Source organism: Hemicordylus capensis, chromosome 14, assembly GCF_027244095.1.
Source record: "Hemicordylus capensis ecotype Gifberg chromosome 14, rHemCap1.1.pri, whole genome shotgun sequence".
NCBI lineage: Eukaryota > Metazoa > Chordata > Lepidosauria > Squamata > Cordylidae > Hemicordylus > Hemicordylus capensis.
This window is the reverse complement of record NC_069670.1, coordinates 10,529,405-10,550,968: the sequence shown is the minus strand read 5'-3', so window position 1 is coordinate 10,550,968 and position 21,564 is coordinate 10,529,405. Positions and strand designations below refer to the sequence as shown.

The 21,564-nt window shown below is 63.5% G+C and overlaps 3 protein-coding genes across 6 annotated transcripts; all 3 read left to right on the top strand.

Moving 5' to 3' along the window:
• Window positions 1–1,144: 1,144 nt before the first annotated feature.
• Window positions 1,145–7,330, top strand: SNX15 (sorting nexin 15). Of its 3 annotated transcripts, XM_053278581.1 has the most exons (8): window positions 1,158–1,565; window positions 1,941–1,976; window positions 2,781–2,901; window positions 3,794–3,909; window positions 4,223–4,424; window positions 4,881–5,099; window positions 5,426–5,665; window positions 6,997–7,330. In XM_053278581.1, the coding sequence occupies exons 1-8, from the start codon at window positions 1,464–1,466 to the stop codon at window positions 7,101–7,103; spliced, it is 1,143 nt and encodes a 380-aa protein (XP_053134556.1). In that variant the 5' UTR covers window positions 1,158–1,463; the 3' UTR covers window positions 7,104–7,330. The 3 variants fall into 3 exon arrangements, with proteins under 3 accessions (XP_053134558.1, XP_053134557.1, XP_053134556.1); XM_053278583.1 differs by lacking the exon at window positions 5,426–5,665 and having other exon boundaries at window positions 1,145–1,565; XM_053278582.1 differs by lacking the exon at window positions 4,881–5,099 and having other exon boundaries at window positions 1,148–1,565.
• A 1,614-nt stretch (window positions 7,331–8,944) lies between these two features.
• On the top strand, window positions 8,945–10,310 carry SAC3D1 (SAC3 domain containing 1). The gene is made up of 2 exons (XM_053278661.1): window positions 8,945–9,360; window positions 9,691–10,310. Exons 1-2 carry the CDS (start codon window positions 8,979–8,981, stop codon window positions 10,158–10,160), a joined length of 852 nt encoding a protein of 283 aa, XP_053134636.1. The 5' UTR covers window positions 8,945–8,978; the 3' UTR covers window positions 10,161–10,310.
• A 228-nt stretch (window positions 10,311–10,538) lies between these two features.
• Window positions 10,539–21,314, top strand: LOC128337544 (solute carrier family 22 member 6-B-like). 2 transcript variants are annotated; one of them, XM_053278660.1, is made up of 11 exons: window positions 10,539–12,599; window positions 13,159–13,210; window positions 15,092–15,195; window positions 16,083–16,237; window positions 16,509–16,677; window positions 17,276–17,399; window positions 18,214–18,326; window positions 18,879–19,093; window positions 19,376–19,484; window positions 19,635–19,838; window positions 20,690–21,314. In XM_053278660.1, exons 1-11 carry the CDS (start codon window positions 12,523–12,525, stop codon window positions 20,769–20,771), a joined length of 1,404 nt encoding a protein of 467 aa, XP_053134635.1. In that variant the 5' UTR covers window positions 10,539–12,522; the 3' UTR covers window positions 20,772–21,314. The 2 variants fall into 2 exon arrangements, with proteins under 2 accessions (XP_053134635.1, XP_053134633.1); XM_053278658.1 differs by lacking the exons at window positions 10,539–12,599; window positions 13,159–13,210 and adding an exon at window positions 13,719–14,564.
• The last annotated feature ends 250 nt before the right edge of the window (window positions 21,315–21,564 follow it).

The following is a 21,564-nucleotide window of genomic DNA, read 5'->3' as shown; positions in this document are numbered from 1 at the left end:
AGACTATAAACTAAAAGCCTGACTCAACAGATATGTTTTCAGGTCCTTCTTAAAAACATCCAGAGGAGGGGAAACTCTGATTTCGCATTCCAGAGCCCCTGGGCAACCCTAGAAAAGGCCAGGTCTGGAGTCGCCACCAACTGAGTTGGCGGGGGTGGAGGGGGGGCGGGCGGGCAACCACATCCGGACCTCCCCAGATGATCTCAACGTGCAGGCCTCTTTCCCAGCCACACCTGCAGATGCTGCCAGGGACTGAACGGGGAGGGGGCTGCCTGCAACCCACTGGGCTACTCCCTAAAGGGCAAGGGAAGCGGGCATTCACCAGGGCAGGGGAGGGGAGGGAACCCTTTCATGGTAACCTGTTTAGGCTTGGCTACCTCTGAGTATGGGAGACACACCTCTGCTGTGCTCTGAGGAGGAAGATGGGCCTCCCTGTGCTCGCAAGCACAGGAAGCCCCAACCCCCTCTCCCCCCACTCAGCCTGGGCCACTGCTGCCATCTGGCCATGGTGGTGGTAGGAAGTTGCCTTCTGGGCTGCCAGCAACTGAGAACCTGCAGGCCTTTGGGGACTTCGTTTGGGATGGATGTGATTTTGCCACACTACTTTAGGATTCAGGATTAGCTGGCAAAATGGGTGCTATAAGACTTGCCCCCCCCTCCCAAACACACACACAATCATAACTTGCAGGGTGGTTCATAAAATCTAACCTCCTGGTGTTGCCCTTGAGGATGGGCTGTGGGACTAATCAAGCTATTCTGCTTGGGATGATCCACATGACATGGCAAAAGAGGGGGTCAGGAGAAGGCAGATGATGAGGGGGGGGCCGGGCAGTGGGAGAATCTTCTCACCTCTATGGCAGACTGAATCGTGTTTGCCATCTAAAGGTCCAATGTGGTGAGGATATCTGGCGGACTACAACTCCCATCGTCCGCTGCCACCATGGCCAAAGGCTGGAGTGGGAGAATCTGATGGGTGGGCGGGCCGCGTGGGAAAGGCGGAAGGGTGTAGTAGTAGCCCACCATCATCACCTAGGAACCCAGCGTCGAGAATCCCTCTCTTGCGCGTGGTGGAGGGGGGGGGAGCGGGGACGAGGCGGCGGAGCATCGGAGGTGGGAGGGCCCCCCTTGTATGGTGGCGGAGAGTCCCGGGGACCCCATCAGCTCAGGGGTGATGACCCGGGTTGCGGCAGCTGCCTCTGGAGATCTCTTCGAAAGGCGTCTCTAGGGGCTTTGGGGAAATGCGGCCTGCCCCGTTTCCAGCACAGCGTGATTTGCACAGGAGGAACCCTAACCTGAGGGGGCTTCTCGGCAGCGGCGCACTTTGCAGACGCTCCCTGGCGCCGGCGGGCAGGCACAGGCAGCTAGCCGGAGCACGCATGCGCACTGGCCTTTGCGCCCGCCGTAGCTTGCGCCGGATTTAAAGGGGCCGCGGCGGCGCTGCTGGGGGGCTGCGGGGGGGAGGGATGTCTCGCCGCGGGGCGAAGGAGGAGCACCAGCGGCACTACACGGTCAGCGACCCCCGGAGCCACCCCAAGGGCCACACCGAGTACAAAGTGACCGCCAAGGTGAGCGGGGCGGGCAAGAGAGCAACGCCCAGGCAGTGCCCTCGGGGCGGGGGACTCCCAGCGGGGGTGCCAGCCCGGAGGAGCCTCCGTGCACGTGCAGAGCGCGCCACGGGGGACGAGGGGGCTGGATTTCCACTGTCGCGGCGGGTCCCCCAAGGCGGGGTTCTCAGCGGGGCTTGGGCTACAATCCCCGCCGTCGTAGTCCAGCCCCTTCTGGGGACTCCTCCACCTGCGACAGAGGGAGGCTGCTGGAACTCCACGCCACTTGGTGCGAGAAAGGACACGGGGGAGAGGTAGCTGTCGTCGTCCCCCCCATCCCCCTCCCAGGCCCCCCGACTGGCCCCTTCGCAACGTCTCACTTTCTTCTCTCCACAGTTTGTCTCAAAGGCGGATCCGGAAGATGCCAAAGAGGTGAGCCCGGGAGGGGGGCAGGCAGGCAGGGAGGGGGGCAGGGAGGGGGGCGGAGCTGCCGGCGGGAGCCTGCTAGTTACGGCTCCGGCCGAGTTAAGCTCGCCCTGTCGGTGAGGTGACGGAGGAGCCCCCGCCCTACTTGCCATGCAGAAAGTCCGCGGTCCCGTCCCAGGCTGGCAGCAGCAGCCTCGGCCTCTCTACGCAGGGCTGGGAAAGAGCCCTGAGCCCGAAAGCTAGGAGAGCTGCTCCTGCCAGTCCGTGTAGACAAGGCTGAGCGGGAGGGACCCAAGGCTTGATTCTCGGCTGCCGTGTGAGGACCGCTCCCGGGGGGTTATCATCCCCTGCTCGCTCCAGGGCAGGGCGTATGCCAACTAGCAAGCTATAAAAGGTGCCGGATGGGAACCCCGCCCAGTCCTTGATCTGCCAAGTCTGACCCTTGTCTCTCCAGCACTGACTGGCAGCAGCAACCCTAGGATTCAGGCAAGACTCTTTCCCAGGACTTGAAGGTGGGGCCTTCCTCCTCATCCTTCGACTTGGTGCTGGGGTGTGTCTGTGTGTGTGGGTTGTGCTCTTGCTAGATGTGCCCTTGGCAGGTGGCCACTATTGCATTTTAACACCCTTTTGGGCCTCTGTAGCCCTCAAAGAGGGCCGTACCGCGCTGGGGCTCCCAACAGGTTGACCCTGTCAAGATGGGGTTTGTGGGGGCGGGGGGGGGCTGCAGGACGTCTTGCAAGGCTTTTCTGGGCCCTCTGGAAACGTCGCCGCTCTCCCTCTCTCGGGATAAATCCTTGCCTCCCTCCGCAGATCGTGGTCTGGAAGCGATACAGCGACTTCAAGAAGCTGCACGGAGAGCTGGCCTACATCCACCGGAACCTCTTCCGGCGCCTGGAGGATTTCCCCTCTTTCCCCAAGGCCCAGGTCTTTGGTGAGGGGCTGCTCGGGGGGGGGGGCTGGCTGGGGGGCTGACCTCGGCGGTCCTGTGCCGTGTCAGTGTCTGGCCTCCTGGGCTGGGTGCAGCACCCTAAGGTAGGGCAGGGCGGGGTGCTCAGCTCTGGGTCGCCAGGTGCTGCTGGAGCATCGCCACTGCGGCGGAGGGATGATGGGAGTTGTAGTCCGGCAGTGTCTGGGGAGGCAGAGCTGAACCCCACTGCCCCAACCTCTGGGCTGGGCACGGGCTGGGGGCCCCGTTCCAACCTGCAGCTTTCCTGGAGGTGGCAGGATGGCAGCCTCTTTGGAGGAAAGGCCCCCCCCCGATCCCCACAACAGCTCAGCCGGAGCCCTGAGTCCCTCTACCTCTGACCCGCAGGTGCTGGGACAAAGAGCGGGGGGGTGGGGGGGGACCCTTCACTCCAACGCTGCTGCTGGGTAGTTTCCTGGGAATGTTTCCCGGAGAGTCCGGCCAGCTGCTGTTGGAAGCGGTTCACTCAGGGAGGCAGATGGTGGGTCAGGGCCGGCTGTGGGGTGAAATGGGTGACCAGCCACTGGTGAACGGGGTTCAGAGTCCATCCGTCGTTCCTTCATTGCCCGGCTGGTCCAGGCGTTTTCAACGGGTTTAGATGCATTTCTCACGGAACAGGATCGAGCCCTCCTGCTTGCACCGTCCGTGCTATAAAATGAACACGGTGATCCTTATTTAATTTGCGAAGGAATCATTTTCTCCCCTGTTTCTTCTCATTTCAAATGTATTGTATTATGTCTTGCTGGCGGTCTGGGGCTAGTGGGAGTGTTTCCATGGATCAAGGCCTGCTGAGGTTGATGGCGGGGGGGGGGTGGCGGCCTCCGGGCCCCTCCGTGACGAGGGTCTGCCCTCCCTGCAGGCCGATTTGAGCCGGAAGTGATCGAGGAGCGGAGGAAGGCGGCGGAGGCCATGCTGCGCTTCACGGCCCACATTCCGGCCTTGAACAACAGCCCGCAGCTGAAGGAGTTCTTCCGGGTACGGGGGGTGGGGTGGGGGGGGGCGAGGGGCAGCTCCAAGGGGTCCCCACTGGGCTGCCCTCCAAGGGCCTGGGGCAAGCCAAGGGGTCCTCTGGTTGCTGAGCTGGAGGGAGTTGTCGGGGTGAGGCTGCTGCCCAGGATGGCCGGCCCTGTCTGGGCCACTCTCTGGGGCTGCTGCCCGGCTGGACCTGGGATGTCCTGCAGGACAAGCCTCCCCTCCCTCTGCCCCCAGGCTGGCCCTGGCCCTGCGGGCCGCTGGGGGGGGGTGTCTTCTTGCCCTCTGGGTCCACACTGCTGCTTGTGTCTCTTAGGGTGGGGAGGGGAGGCGGCCCCCGGAAACCACCGGCCCGGCGCCACCTCTGCCCCCCCCTCTGATCCCGGTGCCACTGGAAGGAGTCGAGCCTGGGGAGGATGCTCTGGGCTCCATGGCCGAGCACACACTCCTGGCCCCCGAGAGGAAGCCGGAGGCAGCAAGGAAGGTGTGTCTGCTGGAGCCCCAAGCGCAGGACGGAGGTAGCTGGCCTTCCCGTCTGCTTTTGCTCCCCCCCACCCCACCCCCACATCTTTTGTAGGGCATTCCCGACAAAACATCCCACTCCTCCTCCGAGGAGCCCAGAGTGGTGGTGGTGTGCATGGTTATGGTAGTCCTCACAACAGCCCTGTGAGGTAGGCTAGGCTGAGAGAGATTCGACTGGCCCAGGGTCACCCAGTGATTTCCGTGGCTGAGTGGGGATTGGAACTCGGGCCTCCCCGGTCCTAGTCCAGCACTCTAACCACTACACCACATGGGCTGCTGGAAAGTGGCACGAAGACCCCAAGTCGGTGCACCCAATTCCGACTCCCTCCCTCCCTCCCTCCCGCCCCACCGTGGCTGTGCAGATGCACGCGCTGCCCAGCTTCCCTCCAGCCGCGGCGGGGGGGGGGGTCTGCTCCGTGGGGCTGAGGGTGCTCTCCTTCCCTCCTGCCTAGCGCTGATGGGTCCCCTGGACACTGGAGGCTCCTCCTCTCCGCCCGCCCAGTGTGATGACGACGAAGCTCTGGACGCCCTCTTCGCTGCCTCCGCCGCTGGGGAGGAGGAGGAGGAGGAGGAGGGAGGAGGCCGCGGAGGGGGGGCAGAGGCGGGTTCTCCCTCTCGCAGCCTCCTGTCGGTCCAGGAGTTGGCGCTCTTCGACCCCTTCACGAAGGAAGGTAGGTGGGCGGGTTGCAGGAGCCGGGTGGTGCTGCTGATGATGATGGGGACGGAGCAGCCGGCCAACCTGTGCTTTTCCTCCAGGAGTGGCTGAATTACAACTCCCATCATCCCTGGCTGCGATCAACGGGAGCCGGGGATCATGGGAGTTGTCGTTCAGGTTGGGGGCCCCTGACTTAGGGGATGGGCAGCCCCTCTGTGGGTCACTCCCTGTGTGGTTTTGCGGGGGGGGGGGCAGACCCCAGGGTGACGCGGTGGGGCTCCTGGTATCCTGGCCTCTGTGCCAGGAGCTCCTCCTCCCCCCAGCCCTCTCCTTGCCCCACAGGCTCCGGTGCAGGCGGCCTCTCCCACTGGGAAGAACTGGCAGCACCCCCTCCTCCGGGGGGAGCAGAGGCAGTGCAGGCAGGAGGAGCCACTGCCGCCCCCACGGACCCCCCCGGGGCCTACCTGGCTCGGGCCACAGAGCGCATCCGACAGGCCTTGCAGAGCGAAGCCGCTGAGGACTACCAGGGGGCTCTCTGGGGCTACCGCAGCGGCGTGGACTTGCTGCTGCAGGGGCTGCAAGGTGGGTCGGCCCACTGCCCGCTCGCGGCTTCCCCCCCCCCATAGGGTGGTTGGGGGCAGGCAGGAGCCTGTGTGTGGCCCTGCGTGAGGACATGCCAGGAGCTAAGTTGGGAGGGACGCTAGTCACACACTGTGTCTGCCTGGATCAAAGACTCTAGTTCTTTGATGGGGAGGGAGGGCATCTAGAAATCCAGTGCTGTTCCTTCTGTTTTTAAGGGGGTTTTAGCCCCTGCCCCCTAAATAGAACAGGGGTGTGTGTGTGTGCATTTGGGACCCATAGCAGGGCAGGGGGAGCTTAACCCTGCCAAATTACCCTTCCCTATAATTGTAGAATTGGGGCAGCCTTTGTTAGTCATAGCAACTGAGGAAGCTGCCATCTACTGAGTCAGACCCTGGGTCTATCTAGCTCAGGATTGTCTTCACAGACTGGCAGTGGCTTCTCCCAGGTTGCAGGCAGGAGTCTCTCTCAGCCCCACTATCTTGGAGATGCTGCCAGGGAGGGAACTGGGAACCTTCAGCTCTTCCCCCAGAGCGGCTCCATCCCCTGAGGGGAATACAGTCTGACAGTGCTCACCCTTCTAGTCTCCCTTTCATATGCAACCAGGGTGGACCCTGCTTAGCTAAGGGAACAAGCCATGCTTGCTGCCACAAGACCAGCTAACCAAGCTTGTGTGTGTGTGTGCGTGTGCGTGCATGTTTTTGCATTTCTGCCTGGTTGATTTGACTTGGACTTCTTAAAGAATATTCTCCGATACATTTAACAGGATGTGTAGAATAATTCTCCGTAATATTCTCTCCTATGCTAAATAATGCAGGAGAATTTTAAACTGATGTCGTTTGTGTCCTTCTTTGCATTTAGCTGCCTGGGGCTTGCATGCTCCAGAAAGGCGAGATCTCAGTCCCTTAAAGAACCTGCGTTTTTTATTTCCGTGCTGCCGCTGTTCTGTGTGTGCGAGAGAGTGCTTCTGCATTGCTGCTTGGTTGATTTGACTTGGACTTGTAAAAGAATATATTCTCCGATACATTAATAGGATGGGTAGAATAGTCCTCTGAAATAGTCTCTCCTATGCGTGAGAGAGTGCTTCTGCACTGCTGCCTGATTGATTTGATGAGTTTTATGCCTCAGGCCCTTAAAGAAACAAACCTCTGCCTGACGCTAACAAAGTGAAGGTGAGGCTGGAGGGCAGAGCCCTTCTGCTTGGCGAGACCCCCCCCCGGAAACCCCCACCCCCACCCCGGAGAGCTGCTGCCAGCTAGTGTAGACATCCTGAGCAAGGAGGGCCAGAGGGCCAGCTTTGTGGGTTTACCCCCCCAATTCTTTGCTGCCGCCAGGGGACCCGGATGTGCTCCGCAGGGAAGCGGTGAAGAAGAAGACCGCAGAGTACTTGCAGCGGGCAGAGGAGATCTTCCAGCAACACGTGAGGCACCTGCAGCCATGAGCGGGGCTTCTGGGCACCCCCCCGCCTGTCTCCTGTGACCCCCCCCAGGTGTGGACTGAGCTCCTGCCTTCCAACGGGACCAACCTGCGACCAGCCAGCCTGCCTTCTCCGTGGCCAGAGGCCTCATCCTGCCATGCTCTGGCTGCTCAACTTCACCACCCCCCACTGCACTTTTGTTCTGGGGGGGGAAGCATTGAATCTGCACTATAAAAAGATGTGTTTGCAAATCTTGCCAGAGGCTTGTGTTTGTTCAGGTGTGCCCTGTTGAGCCTCGGGTGCTCTTCTCTTCTCTGGGCTGGTGTGTGTGGGTCATTCCGGGTCTGGGGCAGAGAAACCCCTTGAGAGCTCCCCAGAGACCCGCTTCATAGCTAGCGCTTGGGAGAGCCACCTGGCCGCTGCATTTGGAAGACACGCGAGTCATTTATTGGGGGGACGGGGAGCCAGTGCTGGAGCGGGGCCGGGGGGGCGGGGGACCCCGCTGCCAGCACTTAGCGCCGTGAAATGCATCGGCCACGAAAAGGCTTCAAGGTCTCCCTTGAATGCTCCGAGAACCTAGACTGGAGAGAAGCCCCCGAGTGGCAAGCAGCGCCCCCTCCCGTCTCTCCCCCCGCGGCAGCCAGGACGGTGCCAGCAGCCGCAGCCGCCGCCTCGTCCCTCCCCAAAGGCAACGGCGACAGCGAGGAAGAGGAGCCCCTCCCTCCCCCCCCTCCCCTCCGTGCGTCGCCTCTCCTCGGGGAAGCGGGCGGGCTCCTCTACGTACTTCCGCGCCCCACAGCGCAGCGGGCTGCCTCTGCCTGCCGGGAACGGAGCGCTGAGTCGGCAAGGCCGGGAGCTGCTGGTGGCCAGCGGGGGTGGGGAGGCTCCCCCCGGCGGACCACCGAGCCGGCCGGCCGGCCAGCCTGCGGCCCTCTCGCGCCGCCTCCAACGCTGCTTCCCCGGAACCCCCGCGCACCAAACCGGGAGAGCCCGGCCGAGGGGGCAGGGCCTCTGCTCTCGCCCGGCACTCGGCCTCGGTGGGCGGGCGGGCGGCGACTGGACTGGCTGCTTCCCAGGCGCCGGAGCCGCGTCCAGCGCTGCTCTCCCCGCACGCAAGAGGGCGAAGAGGCGCTCCCGGCAGCGGCTTCCCTCTCCGGAAAGGGGCGCGGCGGCGCACAGGGCCCCTCCCTCCTCCGGCGCCGGCTCTCTCGGGCCTCGGCTTCCCGCCGGCCTCCTCATGGGGGGCGGCGGCGAGGAGGAGGAGGAGGAGGAGGAGGAGGCGGCCGCCGCCGCCGCCGAGGGGCCTCCGGAGGCCCTGCTGGGCACCTGCCAGGAGATGTGCCCGGCGCGCGAGCGCGAGGAGCGGAGGCGCCAGGGCCGCCTGCACCGGCTGGAGCGGGCGCCGTCGGGGCGCGCCGTCAAGGAGTACTCGCGGCCGGCGGCGGGCAAGGGGCGGCCCCCGCCCTCGGAGCTGCGCCCGCCGGCCGTGCTGCTGGCCACCGTGCGCTACTTGCTGGGCGAGGCGGCGCGGCCGCGGCCCGACGTCTCCCCGGGCGAGCAGTGCGCCTTCGTGGGCGACCGCCTGCGCGCCGTGCGCCTCGACCTGACGCTGCAGCGCCTGCCCGGCCGGCCCCTGCTGGAGCGCTCGCTCGTCTACCTGCTCCACGCCGGCGCCCGCCTCCTGGCCGCCCCCGCCGCCCGCTTCGACGCCCACCTCCACCGCGCCCACCTCCAGGAGTGCTTCGCCGCCCTCCGCCGCGCCTACCAGCAGGAGCCCGAGGAGCCCCCGCCCGGCCGCGGCGGCGACAGCCAGCCCCTCTTCCACGCCCTCTTCTTGCTCTACCACCTGGGTACGTCCGGGCAGGCAGGCAGGCAGGCAAGCGCCCCCCCCCTCCCCCCATGCAGGGGTGCTGCTGCTGCTGCTGTCATCCCCAGGACTACAGTTCCCGTCAGCCTCCGCGGCCGCTTCCCTGGGCGCTCCGCTCCCCCCAGCGCCCCTTCCTTGGGAAGGACCCAGGCAGCAGGGGTCCCTGGGCTGGCGATCCCGCCCCCCCTCCCCCAGCCTTAGCAGGAGGAGGTGCTGCTGCAGGCCAGCGACAATATCTGGGTGGGGGCTCCCAGAGGGGCTGGCCAGGTCTGCATTGCAGGGGAGGGGAGGGGGTCGGCTTAGGGAGCAGGTCAGGGGGGCCAGAAGGGCCATTTCCCCTCTGCCAGCTCTTCCTGGAGGGGCCGCTGTCCCTGGCAGGGGAAGGCGGCTCAGTGGGAGGACAGCCAGTCTCAGGTGCGTGTGCAGAGCAGAGGCTTGTGGCAGCCCACGAGCCGGTTTATTAGTCTTCTCCTGCTCCTCTCCTCCCCTTCACAAAGGGCATCCCATCAACGGCCTTTCTAGTTTCCTGCATTAAGCAGAAGTCAAATAAGGATGCTAAGCTGGATCCCAGTCCGCTCAGGCTGCTGCAGAAATCCCCAGTGCCATCGCCCCACTCCGGGAACAGCCCCCGCTCCCGGTTTCTCGGGCTGGTCCTCCTCAGAGCCCACCTGGGTGGGGCAGAGCTCCGGGGCCTGGCAGGTGCCGGGCTGCGACCTTGTGCTTCTTCCTCCCCGCTGCCCACAGGCTCTCCAGAAGCCCTCTGGCTGACGCTGCAGCTGCCTCCCCACATCCGGGCCTCCCCAGAAGTGTCCGCCGCCCTGGCGATCCACGGGGCCTTCCTGGAGTGCAACTTTGCCCGCTTCTTCCGCCTGGCCCGGGAGCTGCCTTACCTGCAGAGCTGTGCCCTGAAGCCACACCTGGCCTGCTCCCGCCGCCTGGCCCTGCTCACCTTCAGCCACGGATTCAGTGCCAAGAACTGCCGCTACCCCTTGGCCCGCCTGGCCCGCCTGCTGGCCTTCGACAGCCCAGAGGAAGCTGCGGACGAGTGCCGGGCCCACGGCCTGGCCCTGCTGGACGGCAGCCTCGTCTTCCAGAAGGGCTCTTTCCGGGACGCGGGCCCTCTGCGCCACAGGCCGGCCCGGCTCCTTGTCGAGGGGAAGTGGCGAGAGACGGACTCTCTGCTGGAGCTCTCGGAGACCCTTTGCAGCAGCTGACCGCCGTGGCGGTGGGTATGCCCAGACGGGGCTTCCCCCGGGCCCTGCTCTGGCAGCCCTCCGGTCCCGGGGAGGAGGTCCCGGTCTTCCCCTCGCTGACTCTGCCCGTGCCGTGGGGCGAGGTGTGGCCCTTCCCTCCAGGCTGCGAGGGCCCCCTCTGGCTGAAAGGGCACTTGCTTCAGGGCGGGGGGAGGCCTGTCCCTCATCATCACACCCAGAAGTCCCTCTGGGCTCCTCCTCCTATATTTCAAGCCTTTATTTTGCCTCCCAGATTTCTGAAAACTGCCAAAATATTTAGATTTGCATAACAAAATCATTGCATAACAAAAAATTTGCATAACAAAATCAAGTGTCCCCGTTTTGTTGAATCTGCAGCAGACCGCATGGAAGCCATTTTGCATAATAGCAAGGCGGGGGGGGGGATGTTTTTCTTTTGTTCCTTCTGGAACGATAAGCTTTTTTTAAGCTATTGGTTTTGTCTACCATATTTCTGAAAGTCACAAAAACACCCCAACTTTGTGCACTGAAACCAACATGTTTTGAGGGTCCGTCTGCTCTTACCCGCCCGGAACGGCTGGATGAGGACGGGGCCCCCCACTTTGTTCCTTGGATTCTGCCACCCAGGGGCCCCTCCCTCCCCCCCTTTTCACGCAGGAGGATCAGGAGTGTTGGGGGGGGGCAGCCTGCCCTCTCTTCCGGCCTGCCCACGGCCAATACTGGAGAAGCGGCCACTTCCCCTCTCCTGCCGGGTTGCGTGAAATGCTGCTGCCGCCTCTGGCCTTTCCTTGCTGCCCCCGAAGTCGTCGATACTGCCTCCCCCTGCCCCCCGCCGGGGCTCAGTACTGCCCCATGGGAGGTGGGGCTGCCGTCCCACAACCTCTGGGGACCCACAGCACAGACCCCCCGGCCTCCTGGCCCTTAGAGCGCCTCCTGATTCCCTCCAGCCATTTCCGTTTCCAGGGGGAGCGAGGGATCCCCCGCAGGCACTTCTGGAAAGGGACGCTCAGAGCGAGGGTCATCCCTGCGCCTAGCCTAGGCACCGCCACGCTGCGCTCTGGGTCTGCGCATGTGGACCGTGTTGCCTGGAGTTGCGTCCTGTGACACTCAGAAGCCTGCACAGGGCAGGGAGGAGATCCTCGGAGCTGGGAGCGGGACGGCACCCTGCGCCCGTTTTCACTGGGGTGGGCGGCTGACCGCATGTGGCCTTCCCTGGAGGGGCGGGGGGGGGGCCGTGGCTCAGTGGGAGAGCCCCCGCCTGCTTGGCCTGCACAAGGTCCCAGGTTCAATCCCTGGCGGCGGCATCTCCAGGCAGAGCTGGGAGAGACCCCCCCCCCCCTGAAGAGCCTGACACCCTGGAGATCAGCTGCCAGGCAGTGTAGGCAGTCCTCAGCTAGGTGGGCCAAAGGTCTGACTCGGTGTGGGGCTGCTTCCTGTGCTCCTCTGGGGAGGGGGAGGAGGAGGAACAGGGACCCAAAGCCGAGAACCTTGCCTTGGCCTGACAGCAGCAGCAGCAGCAGGCTGTGTGCAGACCGTGTCCCCCCCCCCCCGGCACACATGCACAAAGGCTGCCTGGCTCTGCTCCAGTAATGCCCCCCCGCCCCGCCCCCCCCAGACTCATTAGCTGTCCTCTGAAAGAGAATTGTTGTCCTGCTTGAACCTTTCGGGGCAGGGAGAGGAAGTGGCTCTTGGCACAGAGGCAGCAATGACGCTGGGGGCTGGCCTCGGAGCAAGAGGAAGACCTCGCTCACCCCACAGGTGTCTTCCTTGGGTGCAAACCCTGCCCCAGCCCCCCACCCCACCCCACCCAGCCCCAATTCCCTGCTGGGGCTGCAGGAGAGAAAACCCAGCCGTGCTGCCCAGACTCAAAGCCTGGGACGTTGGGTGTGTTTCCCCTTGGAGCAAGTGTTGCCAAAGCAACTGTGTCCCTGACCACGTGCAGAGTACTCTCCCGTTGGACTCTTAAGCACAAGGCACGTTAAGGAGAAAGTAGACAGAAGCTTCTCTCCCGCTCCCATAGTGCTTGGACCTGGGGGTGGGTCATCCCGCGAAGTTGGTTTTGGGAGGGGCTCCTTCACACGGCTTTTTACGAACTGGTGGTGGGGCTCAGGCCTCTGGCTTGGAGGCCTCCAAACGCTCCTGTCCTAGAAGTGTGGCCTGCCTGCAGCGGCAACCGAAAGGCACTCCCCACGCGCTCAGGAGCACTCTTCCTCCTTTGCGCTAGGGTTCAGGTGGGATCCTGGCACTAAACCTGGGAGAGCCTGTCTCCCTTGAAGGGGGCGGGTTGGATGGGGTGGTGCTCGCCAGGGGGTTCTTTTGCTGCATCCCACATTGCACACACACACACACGCTCTCTCTCTCAAGTATGGTGCCATCTCAGAACAAGGGCAGGAAGCACGTGCCCGAGGGAGCAGCCGCCCTTCTGGAGGAACCGGGCCACTTGTGCGTGTGCCAGGGAGAGGATCCTCTGCCCTGCGGCCTCGAGGCCACTGGGGTCACGGTGGTGGCGGGTTCAGTGCCCGGAGCAGGCTGGACAGGATGCTGCTGGTGGCCAGCCCATGAATGAGTAACCACGGATGCTGCGCGGCTCCTTCCTTGGACGGAAGCCGGCGGCGGGGAGGAGGACCCCAGTCCCGGGCTCTGCCCTGGCTCTGCCCTTGGACTGGTTAACCAGGAGAGCCCCCGAGGTGTCGCCTAGGAGAAGACCGCGCCGTCTCTTGTTTGGGGCTTGGGCCACGGGTTTCTTGGAAAGTTCACTGGGCAGCTGTGGATGGCCTGGCCCCAGCTTCCTTAGTACACCATGACGTTTGTGCCAGTGAGAAGACGGGGTGGGGGGGGGTTCCAGAGGAGGAGGGGAGGGGTCCTCTGCTTTCTCTCTCACACCACCCATGGCGGGGGGGGGGAGAGAGATGGAGAATGAACTTACCCTAAATTAAGTCAGAGAGTGTTGTTGTTGTTATTGTTATTGATTAGATTTCTATTATCCCACTCTTCCTCCAAGGAGCCCGGAGCGGTGCACATGGTTATGTCTGTCTTCACAGCAACCCTGCGAGGTAGGTTATTTTTATTTTTATTTTTATTTTTTTTTGCATTTATATCCCACTCTTCCTCCAAGGAGCCCTGAGCAGTGTGCTGCATACCTGAGTTTCTCTTTCACAACAACCCTGTGAAGTAGGTGAGGCTGAGAGAGAAGGGAGTCACCCAGCTAGTCTCCTGGCTGAATGGGGATTTGAACTCGGGTCTCCCCAGTCCTAGTCCAGCACTCTTAACCACTACGCCAGGCTGGCTCTCTGTGAGGGTTGGAAGGGACCGTCGAGATCTTCTGTCTAGTCCAAGCCTTGCTCCAGCGTCCCTGGCAGGTGGCCATCTAGTCTCCAGCATAGGGGTGGTCACCACTGCATGAGGCAGGCGGTCCCACCGTCACACAGCTCTTGCACTCTGGAAATGCCTCCTGAGGTCTTGCCTGAACCGGCTTCCTTGTCCCTTCACCGTTGTGATGCGCGCGTGTAATTTCATCCCTCCTTGCACTGAGGGGTCCCTGATGCCTGCCCCCCATCCCCGATTCGGCACACCTGGAGGGTCCCTGTAGGCGGGGAGTTGGAAGCTGCCTTCTACGGAGTCAGCCAGGCTCGGGGGTCTCTCCCAGCCCTGCCCGGAGATGCTGCCGCCGCTGCTGCCGCCACGGGGTCCACCTGGAGCCTTCTGCATGCACCGCATGTGGGGGGGGCCCCTGCCCTCCTTCACCGCCCCCCATGAAAAGCAGTGGGTCAAGCTGGCTTCCTTCCAGCAGAGCTCTTGCGAAAGGGCCAGGCAGGCCACTCACAGCCCCCCTCCCCGCTTGCCAGTCTCCTCCCCCCCCTCCTCCGTGCAAGGGGGCAGGCTTCCCGTCACCGATTAACCCAGCGGCTTCCCCTCCCGGGGCATAAGAAGGGAGGCCGGCCAGGCAGGCAGGGCAAAGCCCGGCCCGCAGAAGCCAGGATGGTCCCTCCCCGGCGCCGGAGCCGCCCGTCCCTGTTCCCCGGGGCCCCCGGGGCCCCCCCGCTCACCTTTGGGGACCTGCTGGAGGCGGTGGGCAGCATGGGGCCCTTCCAGCTCTCCTCGGTGCTGCTGCTCTCTCTGCCGGTGCTGCTGCTGGCCAGCCACAACCTCGTGCAGAACTTCAGCGCCGCCTCGCCCGAGCACTGGTGCCAGCCCCGGCCCGGGCCCAACGCCTCCTCGGGGCAGCCCCCCCAGGCCCGTTGCTGGCGCGTCGCCCCCGAGCTGGCCCCTGGGCCCCCCAACAGCTCCCTGGACAGGGGCCAGGAGGAGGAGGAGGAGGAGGAGGAGGGGGCCTCTGTGGGGCAGGAGCCCTGCCGGGATGGCTGGCAGTACGACCACAGCACCTTCAGCTCCACCATCGTCACGGAGGTAGGGGGGTCTGGCTGGGGCCCCCCACCCCCCAGGGGCCCCCTGGTCCGCCTTCCGCCCAAGTGGAGCTGGAGAGGAGGCTGGTCTCTGTTCTCCAGAGCACCAAGGCAAGGAGAAGGACCCACTTCCCCAGGGGCGCCCCTCAGGCCCTTGTGGGGCTGGAAACGGGAAGGGGATCATCGGGGCCCAGGCCCTCCACCGCGTTTGCAAGGAGCCAGCGGGGGTCCCAGGGGTGCAGTTCGGGCCAGCAGCCTCTTCCGGCAGGGCTGGGCGAGACTCCTGCCTGGAACCCCCCTGGAGAGGAGGAGCTGCTGCTGCTGCTGCTGCCAGTCTGTGCAGGCCCTCCTGAGCTAGCTGGACGCAGGACCTGACTCAGCAGACAGCAGCTCGCGTGGAAACCTGAGCAGGGCACGGAGCTGGTGGGGAGGAGATGGTGGCCTGCCCTCCATGAGCCAGCTGGCAGGGCCCCGGTCCCCCGTGGTGGCTCCTTCCTGGCCCTGGCCCTGACCCCTCTCTCCTGCCTGCAGTGGGACCTGGTGTGTCATCTGCAACCCCTCAAGAGCCTGGCCCAGTCCCTCTTCATGGCCGGAGTCCTGGTGGGCGCCTTCATCTTGGGAGACCTCTCCGACCGGTAAGGATCCTGCCCGCCTGGGCCTTGGCCCCTCTTGGCTGCCCTGCCTGCAGAAGCTCACCTCCCCGGGTGGGGCTGCCCGCTTGAGCCAGCCTGGGTGGGGGGGCAGGTTGGGGGCTCCCAGTCCTGGTGTCTCCAGATGGGGCTGGACTGCCGAGCTCTACATCATCCTCATCGCTACCCCCTCATAGGGACAGAGGGAGCTGCCAAATACTGAGTCAGACCCTTGGTCTATCTCGCTCAGGATTGTCTACCCAGACTGGCAGCGGCTTCTCCAGGGTTGCAGGCAGGAATCTCTCTCAGCCCTCTCTTGGAGATGCTGCCAGGGAGGGAACTGCGAACCTTCAGTTGCTCTTCCCAGAGTGGCCCCATTATCCCCTAAGAGGGGGAATCTCTTCCAGTGCTCACACTTCTAGTCTCCCATTCATATAATGCAACTAGGGAGGACCCTGCTTAGCAAAGGGGACAGTCATGCTTGCTGCCACCAGACCAGCACTCCTCTTGCCTCAGTTGGGAGCCCCCGATTTAGAGTTCTTTGGCCAACTGGCCTTGCCCCGCAGCAGCCCCCAGAGCTCCCCCTCCTGGACGCCCCCCGCCCACCATCAGCCCTCTGGATCCAGACCTCTGCCCCCACCGGCTGTCCCACCATAATGCAGCCAAAACGCTCTGGCTGCCCGGTCCCTGATGGCCAGCTCTGGGGATTCTGCCCCCCTCCCCGCCGGTGGTCTGTGATGGGGTCCGCACTCTCCTCGCTGGGCATAGCAGACCCCCAAGCTGCTCGGCCGCCTGCCGCGTGGAGAGTGGGCCCCGGCCGCTGACTGGCCCTGGGAGGCCCCTGCCCCCCCCCTCCCCGCCCCGGGCTCACGGCAGGCGCTTTGGCCCTCCAGGTTTGGGCGCCGGCTGGTGCTGATCTGGTCCTTGCTGCTGGTGGCGGTGATGGGGACAGGAGCCGCCTTCTCGGACCGCTTCGCCACCTACTGCGTCTTCCGCTTCCTGAGTGGCGTGGGCATCTCGGGGTTCCTGCTGAACTACATCTGCCTCAGTGAGTCTCCCTCCCTCCCTCCCTCTGGGGGTAGCGGGTGGGGGGGGCGGTCAGAGAGGGCGGCCGGGGGCTTCGGAAGGGCAGAGGACGGGGGGGGGGCCTTGGAGCCTCACCCCCCCCCCCGTGAGGTGGGTCAGGCCCAGAGAGAGGGGCTTTCCCAGGGCAGCAAAGGGTTCCCTGGGGGGATGTTGTTGAGCTGGGACTCCCCCCCCGCCCCCCAGTGGCAGTCTGGGCAAAGGCCACCAGTGAAGGGCCTCTCCCTCTCCCTCAGGTCTGGAGTGGGTGCCCACCCAGTACCGGGCGGCGGTGGTCTCCATCCAGAGCTACTGCAGCACGGCAGGGCAGGTGCTGCTGGCCGGCCTGGCCTATGGCCTCCGGGACTGGCGCGGGCTGCAGCTGGCCATCTCCGCCCCTTTCTTCGGCTTCTTCGCCTACTCCTGGTGAGCCTCCGGATCCAGGGCGGCTGGGCAGGCCCCTCCTGCAGGCTTGGCCCCCCTCGCCCCGCCCCACCCCGGTCCCCCTACAAGTCCCCTTCCGGGGGGGGGGGAGGAAAGGCTGGCTGCTCCCAGCTTAAGCTGCTGTTCTGTGCCTCGGCCCTGGAAGAAGCGATTCCGGGAGACCTTTTCGAATCCTAGCGATTGGTCCTCTCTGCGAAAAAATGAGCCTGCACAGCCCCCCACGGCCTGGCGCCCAGTTCTGGGGTGGGGAGGCCAGGCCGGGGACCCCCCGGGCCCACCGTGGGAAGCTGAACCCCACCTGAGCTGTGGCGGGCACTCTAGGAACCCCTCTCCGGACCCCTGGAATGTGGCCTCGGCCCTCTCTCCTTGAGGCGGGGTCCTCGGTGGGTTCTGTTAAGTCTACCAACGTCTGTGCTTCTGCCTCCCTAGAGCCCTGCCCGCCCCACTCCCCCACCCCCTGAGGATATGCAGCAGCCGCCCCTCCCTTCTGGGGTACCCTCACGGGGCTCCCTCCCCTCGCCCAGACCGGGGGGGGGTGCAGCCGGGCTCCCTTCAGCCTGCGCCTGGATCTCCTCCCCAGGTGGCTCCCGGAATCTGCTCGCTGGCTCCTGGTCCACAACGAACGCCGAGCCGCCCTGCACAGCCTGAAGCAGGTGGCCAGGATCAACGGCAAGGCGGCCGCTGGGGGGGCCGTGGTGCTGGAGGTGAGGGGGGGCCCGCTGGGGCTGCTCAGGGGCCACGCAGGGGTTGGCCGGCCAGCACCCACCCCGCCTGGGGCCCTCCATGCGGCCCTTCTCTGGGACCACCCCGTCTCCGTCTCCTCCTCCTCCTCCTCCTCCTCCTCTTATAGTTCTACAATATCTCAAGAAGGACATTGTCGAACTGGGGAAGGTGCAGAAGGGGGCAACCCAGATGATCAGGGGCCAGGAGCACCTTCCTGATGAGGCCAGGCTACAGCATCAGGGGCTGTTTAGTTTAGATAAAGAATGAGGGGCGATATGAGAGAGGTCTATAAAATCATGCCTGGTGTGGAGAAAGTGGAGAGAGAGAGAAATTCTCCTCCTTCTCACATCACCCTAGAACCAGGGGTCATCCCGTGAAATGGATTGCCAGGAGGTCTAGGACCAAGAAATGGAAGGAATTTTTCCTACAGTGCATGATTAATCTGTGGAATTCTGTGCCCCGGGATGTGGTGCTGGCCCCCAGCTTGGATGGCTCTAAAAGGGGCAGATTCATGGAGGGCAGGTCGATCCGTGGCTCCTAGTCTAGGTGGCTGCTGTGGGCCACCTCCAGCCTCAGAGGCAGGATGCCTCTCCATGCCAGTTGCAGGGGGGGAGCAGCAGCAGCAGCAGCAGCAGGAGAGAGGAGGGCCTGCACACCCCTCCGGCCTGTGGGCTCCCCCGAGGTGGCATCTGGTGGGCCACTGTGGAGAACAGGACTAGATGGGCTTCCTTGGGCCCGATCCAGCAGCAGGGCTCCCCTTATGTCCGTACGTTCTCTTCCCCGTCCTCCTCCTAGATGCTGGAGACACAGGTGGAGAGCAGCCCCCCCGGGAAGGGGGCCCACTCCTGCCTGGACCTCTTCCGGACGCCCACCCTGAGACGCATCAGTTGCTGCCTCATGTTCATCAGGTACTCGGAGAAGGCCTGTGGGGGTCCCCCAGGCGCAGTGGGGCGAGGAGGAGGGAGGGAGGGAGGGAGGGCTCCCGGAGGAAGGGGGCAGGCTGGGTGGGTGGCCTGTGAAGCGCCACCGTGAGCTGAGGAATGGGCCGCAGAGCTCCAGGGATCACAGGCACCGGAGCCAGAGAAGAGACGCTTCCCGACACTGCTGGGCGGCTGGAGGTGGCTGGCTTTCAGCCTGGGTCAGCACAGCGTCCGTAGCTCGGCCCCCTGCTCTGCACTGAGCAGGCGGCCTTTTCCGTCCCTGGCCGCCCCTCTGGATCCTAGGTTGCTGCTGCTGCTGCTGCTGCTGCTGCTGCTGCTGCTGCTGCTGCCAGTTGGCGCAGCCAGTCCTGAGCCAGATGGAGGCAGTGCCTGACTCTGCAGAAGAAGGCAGCGTCCCGTGTTTCTCTGGGGAAGGGCCGCCTCCTCTGAGCTGCCAGCCTCCCTTGCTGCCTCCAAGCCTGACCACCCACCCCACCCCTCTCGGCCCTCCTCCCTCCCTCCCTCTCCCCCCCCCCACAGCTTCTCCATGAACATGACCTACTTCGGCCTGTCCATGGATCTCTCGGTCTTCGGCCTGAACGTCTTCCTGGTGCAGCTCTTCTTTGGGGCGATGGATCTGCTGGCCAAGATGGGCTGTGCCCTCCTGCTGGCCTTCTGGGGCCGCCGCACCATCCAAGCGGCCTCCCTCATCCTGGCCGGGATCTTCCTCTTGGCCAGCCTCCCGGTGCCGCCTGGTGAGCAGCTGGAGACCCCAGCTTGCCCGCCCCCTGCTTCCCGAGCAGCCACCCAGGGCCGCTCTCCCTCCCCGGGAGCGGAATCCACGCAGGCTCCTTGTGCCCTGGGGAGACATCTTCTGCCTTTCTGGGCACGGAATGTCTGCCCCGCACCCTGCTGGGATCCCCCCTGGCAGGCCTGCCCCCCCACCCCCCCGTCTTCCCCCTCCTGCACAGTGGGCCTGGGGTCAGAGAGGGGTCGGGGCCCTCCCGCCGCTGAGCATCTCCTCTCTTTGCTCCCAGAGATGCTGATGGTCCGCCTAGCCTTTGTGGTGCTGGGAAAGGGCTGCCTGGCGGCCTCCTCGATGTGCCTGTACCTCTACGGCGGGGAGCTCTTCCCAACGGTCGTCAGGTGAGAGGCAACTGGACAAGCAAGGCCCATTGAGATGGGCGGGGGGGGCTCCCTCTTGTATTCCCCAAGCAGCCCTGCTGGGGACACTTGCAAAACACACACACACACACACACACACACTCAGAAAGGTTAACGCCCGGTTCTTGGCAGGCAAACGGGCACCAGCTTCACAACGGTGATGGCCCGCCTGGGCGGCATCGTGGCCCCCATGGTGCTGATGTCTGGCGAGTTCCAGCCCTTCCTGCCTCTGGTGATATTCGGGGTCATGCCCATCCTCTCCGGCGCCTCGGCTTGCTTCCTTCCTGAAATGCTCAACGTCCCCCTGATGGACACCGTGGCACAAGTGGAGGAAAGGTGGGCTTCTTTGGAACTCCCGACTGCAGGGAGGGGGCGGGGGGTCGTCTCGGGCCAAACGTCCCTCTTCGCCTTTAAGTGGGACTCTGAGTGGGTCGAGAGACGAAGGGCATCGAACACCCCACACCGATGTTTTCCAGCCCCCAATTGTGGTTGGACTACAACTCTCATCATCCCTTGGACATTGCGGCTGGGGGTGATGGGAGTTGTAATCCAGGAGTGCGCAATTTCTGCCCTCCAGCTGTTGTTGAATTAGAACAGGCCTGTTCAACTTCGCCCCCCAGCTGTTTTTGTACAACTCCTCCCATAATTCCCAGCTGCAGTGGGCAATAGCCAAGGATTCTGGGAGTTGCAGACTAACAAAGTATATGTTAATTTATTATTATTATTATTATTTAACAATAACAATAATAATAATAATAAATTGTTTATTCTGTAAATATTCATCATCAAACAAAAACAATCCTCATCATCATGAAAATGTGCATTGTTTGCCATCAGGCCATCTTATTAAGGCCTTGTTGCCCTAATAGTTTTGAGCACTGAAGCTGAGGAAGAGTCCTGTGTGGTGCAAAAGCTTGCATTCCAGGCTTCGCACAGCAGTGGGTCCAAAGGAAACGTGTCCTCCTCTCCCTTGATCTGGGCGGCTGCGTTGATCTCTTCTGCCCGTTCCAGAACAGTCCCCATTAACTGCCTTTTGGAACGGATTCTCTCTCGCCTTTCCGCGTCCTGCCAAAGAGCCCGAACGCACTCTGTCCAGCCGCCAGCCGCCTTTTAAGGAGCCTCTGCTCTTCCGCCGCCCAGTCATGGCTTGGCTCTTAAAACCTTTCCGTCCCGTTGCTTCTCTCTAGAGCCAGCTGGAAGTCCAAAGCCATCTTCGGGGAGACGCCAGGGAACATCACGGCCCCAGTCATCCGGTCCACTCGCTTCTGAGCCCCCCAGACCTCCCTCCTCTCTGGGGCCCGACTCAGGCCTGCCTTGGCACAGGGTGCCCCCCGGCCCCCTCTGGGTTGGGAGAGCTGCCACAGGAGGGTTTCCCAGGCACCGCAAGAGGCAGGTTCACGAAAGCTGCTGGCTGTGGAGTAGCCCCCCTGGAAGGCCAGCCACAAGCCCTGCAGGGCTCACCTCGGAGGGGCCAGCAACCCTGCGCAGTGGCCGGGGGTGCTCAGAAGCGCCCACCACCCGTGGAGTCCTCTGGAGTCCTCTCTGCGCCCGTAGCCTTTGTGTGGGGCTGGCAGACAGCGACCCAGAGAGAGCCGCTCCGTCCTTGTCCCCTCTTGGTGGGGGGCACCCCGGTAGGGAGGGGCCCCACGGAGCTGGCCCTGAAGCAGGGAACACAGCAGCCATTGCCCATTCTGCTGGTTGAACTGGGGTTTTCAGCATTATTTATTGGGAAGGGGTGAGGGTTTCGACCACTCTCCCAAGAGTTTACCACGATGCTTTCTTTGTGTCTGTAAAAATAAATGTGGTTTTTTTTTTTTAAAAAAAGTCTTTCCCCTTGAAGTTATTGCATTCATTTGGTAGAGATGTACTGCAAGCCAAAAGAGTGGGATAGAATTCTGCATCTATTATTTGATGGAGTTTTAAAATGAAGTTGGTCGCCTACATGAAAGCCACGACTAAGGTGGGCAGATGAGGATATTGTAACGGAGAGAGGAGCAGGCTTTGTGCTTTTGTACCACTCGGTCTTCCAGCTCTCCCACTTAACAGAGGAAGCTGCCATAGA